The 9,089-nt window shown below is 41.2% G+C and overlaps 1 protein-coding gene across 1 annotated transcript in view; it reads left to right on the plus strand.

The window, feature by feature from the left end:
* Positions 1–8,738, plus strand: part of zgc:154006 — a 33,621-nt gene extending 24,883 nt beyond the window's left edge. Inside the window, exons 9-13 of the mRNA XM_042307867.1 lie at positions 2,991–3,145; positions 6,728–6,958; positions 7,218–7,389; positions 7,920–7,961; positions 8,223–8,738. Coding sequence (XP_042163801.1) covers positions 2,991–3,145; positions 6,728–6,958; positions 7,218–7,389; positions 7,920–7,961; positions 8,223–8,324 — 702 coding nt within the window. The 3' untranslated portion in view covers positions 8,325–8,738. The remainder of the gene's footprint in view (positions 1–2,990; positions 3,146–6,727; positions 6,959–7,217; positions 7,390–7,919; positions 7,962–8,222) is intronic.
* The last annotated feature ends 351 nt before the right edge of the window (positions 8,739–9,089 follow it).

Consider the following 9,089-nt stretch of genomic DNA (forward strand, 5'->3'; position numbering starts at 1 on the left):
GTTTTTTATGTAAGAGCCTTGACCATGGGCTGTTATGACTGCTCATAACGATTCTTAGAAGGCACTGTCTATAATGCATGATACACTGGTGGTTCAAAAAAGTGTTCCCAGAAAGTCCTGTAGTATTTGTTAGCTAGTCTTTTGGGGGTTCACAAAAAACATGAAACATGACACAATACAGATCCTTAATACACAAGAACAGCTCAAGGACAGAACTACATCAATTGAATAACTACACTACATTACCAAATGTATGTGGACACCTGCTCGTCAAAAATCTCATTCCAAAATTATGGGCATTAATATGGAGTTGGTCCCACCTTTGCTGCTATAACAGCCTCCATTCTTCTGGGAGGTCTTTCCCATAGATGTTGGAACATTGCTGCAGGGACTTGCTTCCATTCAGCCACAAGAGCATTAGTGATGTTGAGAGATCTCCCTTCACTGGAACTAAGGGGCATAGCCCGAACCATGAAAAACAGCCCCAGACCACTATTCCTTTTTCACCAAACTTTACAGTTGGTACTATACATTCGGGCAGGTAGCATTCTACTGGCATCTGCCAAACCCAGATTTGTCCGTCGGACTGCCAGATGGTGAAGCCTGAGTCATCACTCTAGAGAACGTGTTTCTACGACGGTGCCACGTTGAATGTCACTGAGTGCTTCAGTAAAGCCATTCTACTGCCAATGTTTGTCTATGGAGATTGCATGGCTGTGTGCTCATTTTTATACACCTGTCAGCAACTGGTGTGGCTGAAATAGCCTAATCAACTGATTTGAAAGGGTGTAAACATACTGCTGTATACAGTGCCTTGCGAAAGTATTCACCCCCTTAGCGTTTTTCCTATTTTGTTGCATTAAAACCTGTAATTTAAATGGATTTGTATTTGTATTTCATGTAATGGACATACACAAAATAGTCAAAATTGGTGAAATGAAAAAAATGACTTGTTTAAAAAAATTCAAAAAAATGAAAAAGTGGTACGTGCATATGTATTCACCCCCTTTGCTATGAAGCCCCTAAATAAGATCTGGTGCAACCAATTACCTTCAGAAGTCACATAATTAGTTAAATAAAGTTCACCTGTGTGCAATCTAAGTGTCACATGATCTGTCACATGATCTCAGTATATATACACCTGTTCTGAAAGGCCCCAGAGTCTGCAACACCACTAAGCAAGGGACACCACTAAGCAAGGGACACCACCAAGCAAGGGACACCACCAAGCAAGGGACACCACCAAAAGCAAGGGACACCACCAAGCAAGGGACACCACCAAGCAAGCGGCACCACCAAGCAAGCGGCACTATGAAGACCAAGGAGCTCTCCAAACAGGTCAGGGACAAAGTTGTGGAGAAGTACAGATCAGGGTTGTGTAGTTGAACAGTCTAGGAGCAACAACAGCTCAGCCGTGAACTGGTAGGTCACACAAGCTCACAGAACGGGACCGCCTAGTGCTGAAGTGCGTAAAAATCGTCTGTCCTCAGTTGCAACACTCACTACCGACTTCCAAACTGCCCTGGAAGCAACATCAGCACAATAATTATTCGTTGGGAGCTTCATGAAATGGGTTTCCATGGCAGAACAGCCGCACACAAGCCTAAGATCACCATACGCGATGCCAAGTGTCGTACATATCAGGGTTGGGTTATAAAAAAATATCAGAAACTTTGAACATCCCACGGAGTACCATTAAATCCATTATTAAAAAATGGAAAGAATATGGCACCACAATAAACCTGCCAAGAGAGGGCCGCCCACCAAAACTCACGGACCAGGCAAGGAGGGCATTGATCAGAGAAACAACAAAGAGACCAAAGATAACCCTGAAGGAGCTGCAAAGCTTCACAGTGGAAATTGGAGTATCTGTCCATAGGACCACTTTAAGCCGTACACTCCACAGAGCTGGGCTTTATGGAAGAGTGGACAGAAAAAAAGCAATTGCTTAAAGAAAAAAATGCATGTGGTATGTGGGAGACTCACCAAACATATGGAAGAAGGTACTCTGGTCAGATGAGACTAAAATGTAGCTTTTTGGCCATCAAGGAAAACGCTATGTCTGGCACAAACCCAACACCTCTCATCACCCCGAGAACAACATCCACAGTGATGCATGGTGGTGGCAGCGTCATGCTGTGGGGATGTTTTTCGTTGGCAGGGACTGGGAAACTGGTCAGAATTGAAGGACTGATGGGTGGCGCTAAATACAGGGAAATACTTGAGGAAAACCTGTTTCAATCTTCCAGCGATTTGAGAGTGGGATGGAGGTTCACCTTCCAGCAGGACAATGACCCTAAGAATACTGCTGAAGCAACACTCGAGTGGTTTAAGGGGAAACATTTAAATGGCCTAGTCAAAGCCCAGAACTCAATCCAATTGACAATCTGTGGTATGACTTAAAGATTGCAGTACACCAGCGGAACCCATCCAACTTGAAGGAGCTGGAGCAGTTTTGCCTTGAAGAACGGGCAAAATCCCAGTGGCTAGATGTTCCAAGCTTATAGAGACATACCCCAACAGACATGCAGCTGTAATTGCTGCAAAAGGTGGATCTACAAAGTATTGACTTTGGGGGGAGGGTGAATAGTTATCCACACTCAAGTTTTCATTTTTTTTGTCTTATTTCTTGTTTGTTTCACAATAAAAAATATTTTTCATCTTCAAAGTGGTAGGCATGTTGCGTAAATCAAATGATACAAACCCCCAAAAATCAATTTTAACTAGGTTGTAAGGCAACAAAATAGAACAAATGCCAAGGGGGTGAATACTTTCGCAAGCCACTGTATATAGTGTAGGTAGTATAAGTGGTCTACAGGGTAAGACCGGTATAATTATGAGAATGTCAAGGACATTCTGGTTAAGATGCATGAGACTTTCTGGTTCATAGTGTTCGAGGCAGGACACAGCAAAACACCCTCAAAAGCACTATCATACCAATATCCATATGAAATATTTAGGCTAATAGCAATGTTGTTACATTGTTTCAGGTAGACTATGTTGCAGAGGGGCAGAGCACTCAGCGGGCCCCTACTGTGATCTTATCAGAGAAGACCGTCCCTGACCTCAGGACAGAGAACAGTGTTGTCTCAGACGGAGCCGGAACAGTCAGCATCTACAGTGAGGAGACCTACAATGGCAATGTGTGAGTCATAGGGTTTGATATTGTCTAAATGTTTGGACATACCTACTCATTCAAGGGTTTTTCTTTATTTTTACTATTTTCTACATTGTAGATTAATAGTGAAGACATAACTATAAAATAACACATGGAATCTTGTGGTAACCAAAAAAGTGATAAACAAATTAAAATATATTTTAGATTCTTCAAAGTAGCCACCCTTTTGCCTTGATGGCAGCTTTGCACACTCTGGGCATTCTCTCAACCAGCTTCAGGAGGAATGAGGAAACTCATCCCAAACTATCTCAATTGGGTTGAGGTCGGGTGATTGTGGAGGCTAGGTAATCTGATGCAGCACTCTATCACTCTCCTTCTTGGTCAAATAGCCCTTACACAGCCTGGAGGTGTGTTTGGGTCATTGTCCTGTTGAAAAACAAATGCTAGTCTCACTAAGCATAAACCAGATGAGATGGTATATCGCTGCAGAATGCTGTGGTAGTCATGCTGGTTAAATATGCCTTGACTTCTAAATAAATCACAGACTGTCACCAGCAAAGCACCCCCACACCATCACACCTCCTCCTCCATGCTTCATGGTGGGAACCACACATGTGGAGATCATCCGTTCACGTACTCTGCGTCTCACAAAGACACGGCGGTTGGAACCAAACATCTCAAATTTGGACTCATCAGACCAAAGGACAGATTTCCACCTGTCTAATGTCCATTGCTCTTGTTTCTTGGCCCAAGCAAGTCTCTTCTTATTATTGGTGTCCTTAAGTAGTGGTTTCTTTGCAGCAATTGGACAATGAAGGCCTGATTCACGCAATCTCCCCTGAACATTTGATGCTGAGGTGTCGTTTACTTGAACTCCGTGAAGCATTTATTTGGGCTGCAATTTCTGAGGCTGGTAATTGTCATGCCCTGATCTGTTTCACCTGTCTTTGTGCTTGTCTCCACCCCCTCCAGGTGTCACCCATCTTCCCCATTATCCCCTGTGTATTTATACCTGTGTTCTCTGTTTATCTGTTGCCAGTTTGTTTTGTTTGTTGAACCTTCCAGTATTTTGTTTCCCTGCTCCCACCTTTTTTCTTGCTCCTGTTTACGAGTTTTCTGGTTGACCGTTGTGCCTGACCTGACCCTGAGCCTGCCTGCTGTCCTGTACCTTTACACCCATCTGCATCTTACACACAGTCTGCATCTGGGTCTTACCTTCAAGCGTGATAGTAACTCTAATGAACTTATCCTCTGCAGCAGAGGTAACTCTGGGTCTTCCTTTCCTGTGGCGGTCCTCATGAGAGCCAGTTTCATCATAGCACTTGATGGTTTTTGTGACTGCACTTGAAGAAACTTTCAAAGTTCTTGAAATGTTCCAGATTGACTGACCTTCATGTCTTAAAGTAATGATGGATTGTCATTTCTCTTTGCTTATTTGAGCTGTTCTTGCCATAATATGGACTTGGTATTTTACCAAATAGGGCTATCTTCTGTATACCACCCCTACCTTGTTACAACACAACTGATTGGCTCAAACGCATTAAGAAACAAATAAACTTTTAACAAGGCACACCTGTTAATTGAAATGCATTCCAGGTGACTACCTCATGAAGCTGGTTGAGAAAATGCCAAGAGTGTGCAAAGCTGTCATCAAGGCAAAGGGTGGCTACTTATAGTCTTGACCTAGAGTGAATAGTCTCGACCTAGAGTGAATAGTCTCAACCTAGAGTGAATAGTCTTGATGTAGAGTGAATAGTTTTGATGTAGAGTGAATAGTTTTTACCTAGAGTGAATAGTCTCGACCTAGAGTGAATAGTCTCGACCTAGAGTGAATAGTCTTGACCTAGAGTGAATAGTCTTGACCTAGAGTGAATAGTCTTGATGTAGAGTGAATAGTTTTGATGTAGAGTGAATAGTTTTGATGTAGAGTGAATAGTTTTGATGTAGAGTGAATAGTCTTGACCTAGAGTGAATAGTTTTGATGTAGAGTGAATAGTTTTGATGTAGAGGGAATAGTTTTGATGTAGAGTGAATAGTCTCGACCTATAGTGAATAGCCTCGACCTATAGTGAATAGTCTCGACGTAGAGTGAATAGTCTCGACCTAGAGTGAATAGTTTTGACCTAGAGTGAATAGTTTTGACCTAGAGTGAATAGTTTTGACCTAGAGTGAATAGTCTTGATGTAGAGTGAATAGTCTTGATGTAGAGTGAATAGTCTTGATGTAGAGTGAATAGTCTTGATGTAGAGTGAATAGTCTCGACCTAGAGTGAATAGTCTTGATGTAGAGTGAATAGTCTTGACCTAGAGTGAATAGTCTTGATGTAGAGTGAATAGTCTTGATGTAGAGTGAATAGTCTCGACCTAGAGTGAATAGTCTTGATGTAGAGTGAATAGTCTTGATGTAGAGTGAATAGTCTCGACCTAGAGTGAATAGTCTTGATGTAGAGTGAATAGTCTCGACCTAGAGTGAATAGTTTTTACGTAGAGTGAATAGTCTCGACCTAGAGTGAATAGTCTTGATGTAGAGTGAATAGTCTCGACCTAGAGTGAATAGTTTTTACCTAGAGTGAATAGTCTCGACCTAGAGTGAATAGTCTTCGGGCTGTATTCAATCAGATCCGCTTTAGCCAACATCTGCATAGCGGTTGTTTTGGCAACGTCGGAGGTGGAACTGTGTTAGAGCTGTCAAATCCACAAGCGGCTCCTGGTATTATACCTAAAGTGGGCATTGCCATTGGCTGTACGGAGTGCCTTTAGAGAAATCCCATGCAGCCTTGTTTACACGTTTGAGTACTGGAATGTGAGATATAATCTATACCTCGATTAGGCTAACAAAATCCTCATTCTTTTCTTTAATTATTTTCAATTTTAGCATAATTATGTCTATATAGCCTACACTTTCTCGTTCTGATCTTCTAACATGAGGGGGACGGGTGTGGCTTCGTGATCAAGAGCAGCTGCTCACTGATTTGATGACTTCAACGCAGTTCTGCGTAATTTTTTTTTATTTTTTTTACTTAACCTTTATTTAACTGGGCAAGTCAGTTTAGAACAAATTCTTATTTACAATAACGGCCTACCCTGGCCAAACCCTAACCTGGACGACGCTGGGCCAATTGTGTGCCGCTCTATGGGACTCCCAATCACGGCTGGTTGTGATACAGCCTGGAATCGAACCAGGGTCTGTAGTGACGCCTCTAGCACTGAGGTGCAGTGCATTAGACCGCTGTGCCACTCGGGGCATCCGACACCGCCATAACAATAAATTGTCACAGTATTGTTATTGGTAACAATAATATTACCAGAACCCTACTACTCACACTACTCACCCCCGGCTGTAAAGCCTGGTTAGACACAGGAAAATGATTAAAAAAATAGTTCATAACAGTTTGAAAATGAATAAATTATTTTTTATTAAAATTTGATTTTTTCTGCCTGCTGGTTATCAATTTGCCACCTTCAACTTCTGCTTTGCTGTCAATACAGATAAATTATTTTCCCAGTGTTCATGCAGTATTGACTGAATGGTCCAAAGAATAACACCATAATGTAATCATGTAGTTATAAAGGTTAACTAGCTTTATTGACAGTTTGATATTATCTCCAGTTACTATGACAACACCAATGGGCGTGTGCCTGAGCCCCTGTACCGGCACACCAGGGTCAGCTCCAGCCCCTCTGTGGAGGCAGAGAGCCTGAAGAAGTACCCCATTCACAGGGAAAGGGAACGGGATCCTACCCCCCCTTCCCAGGAGGAGACGCAGTGTGAGACCGGCTACACCACTGGTGGGGATACTGGTAATGAACTGGACCAAGACCAAAGTGACCACATGCATAGGTGGGCTGTATTTGTTGAGAAGATGGATGGATGAATGGATGGAACGAGGGATGGCGTGATAGATTAAACATTAAAACAGACAGTATCCAACCGTTATCTGCTGTGTGTGCTGTGTCAGATATGCTAGTGGGAAAGCATGACAGAAAGCCATTTTGTTCCAAAGCTCTCTACATTCAAGAAAGCGTTCAATAAAATTGCAGCATTGATCTAAATGGAATGACCTGTGTCTCCTTTATTCCTGTGTAATGTGTCTCTTCAGCATGTACCCTGAGATAACATCAGACAGGCAACGGCGACAGTATAAGAAAGAGTTTGACTCCGACCTGGCAAGCTACAAAAGCCTGTGTGCCGAGATGGATGACATCAGTGAACAGATGCACAAGCTGAGCCGAGAGCTGGATACCCTGGAGGAGGGGACTGCGAAGTACCAGGTAAAGAAAACATGCTGTTACATTTTCTGGCAAAAAACAATATGGCTGTGTTTTCTTTACGTTATAATATTCTCCTGATATTTCGCGTAGAAATGTATAATTTTCAACTACATCGTTATTATCTCATCATTTAAGTTTTGCTAATTCATTGAAATAAGCACCATTACAGCGCACACACACACACACAAAAGCTGACTTTAAAGAAATACATTTATAACTACTTTTGAGAACAAAATCAGATGAAGGGGAAGACTCGGCTCTCCCAGTAAAAGGAGTCAAGCATTCGATCATTTCACCTCAAATGTGTACTACTAAGGAGTAGGTGGCATTTGAACCTTTGCTCTTTAGCTGAATGAATCAGTTAAATGATACGCAAATAATAAAAGAGGTTTAGTTGGAAATGCGGCGGCAACTAGCCTCGAGTTGGAAAAGGAATTTGTGTGTTTGCCTCATCGTTGCGCATAAACTGACTTTAATGAATAACCCCCTTTGAGCAGTAATGTGTTTGAGAGTTAACCTTTATATCTTAGGGAGTAGCTGATGAATACAACCTTCTCAAGGGCCTGAAGCGGGTGAGTTATAATCGCTCAAGTTACTGTTCATCAATAATTCATCCCTATATGTCTGCTTTCTCCATTTCTTTTAGGAACAATTATTTCATTTTGGGAGATATTCACTTTATAATATGTCATTTATAAATATATTATAATTGAATATATTATATCATGTGTATTATGTAATGATATTATTCACTGACTGTATCTTGACCAATTGATATATCATTGTAAATGTTTGATATCTAAGGTCTGTAGTGTGTTATTTCTCCTCTGCAGACAGCAGACTATCAAGCCAAGAAGCAGCGAAGCAAAGACCTGAGACAGAACCTATTCCACATCAAGCGCCTAGTGAAGAACTATGACAATGGCCTTTGTTGAAGCAGCCTGGGTCTGCTGTACCATCCACAACTACTCCATACAGCAGACGACATGGTACCAGTCCAGCAGGACTCCACAAAAGACACCAACACATGCTCTTATGGGATATTGTTTGATGGTGAACTTTGACTGATGCCGCTTCACACAGTTTCAAAAGGCAACAGTTGAATGGTTCTTTCTGGGAAAATGACTTACAATAAGTAGATGAGGAGGTTGAAACAACCACATTGAACATGTATGTGAAGGGAAACCTTTGACTTGAGGTGAAGGTTTGTTGTAAGGGCATGATTGAGACATTTTCGTGATTCATTCTGTTACATTTTTACTATGGATTCTTATGCTTTGTAAGAGATGCAATATTCCTGTGTAATTTTTGTCTGTTTTGTTGTTTTATAAATGTTGTACTGATCTGTTCTTGTCTCTTTTGTCTGCTCTGTGTAACATTGCAAAAGTATGTTTTCACCAATTACTAACTACAAAAAAGTGTGCATTCTAATATTCTATCTTTAATGTATTTAATGAAGAATAACAAGTTACATATTTTATAATGAAATATACAATTATTGTAGAATATTATGTCTTGCAATGTGATCATGCAGTACATTAATTCCAGACATTTCTTACAAATGTTTACAATAGTTTTTCTTTGAAGAGAGTCTGATGCAAATTCAACAGGTTTGTTGATCAATTAGTCTTCCCATAGTTTATACATTGTTTTCAGACATTAATAAATGTAATGCAATGTATTATATCTCTTAAGGGTGT

The sequence above is a fragment of the Oncorhynchus tshawytscha genome, linkage group LG28, assembly GCF_018296145.1.
Source record: "Oncorhynchus tshawytscha isolate Ot180627B linkage group LG28, Otsh_v2.0, whole genome shotgun sequence".
Lineage (NCBI taxonomy): Eukaryota > Metazoa > Chordata > Actinopteri > Salmoniformes > Salmonidae > Oncorhynchus > Oncorhynchus tshawytscha.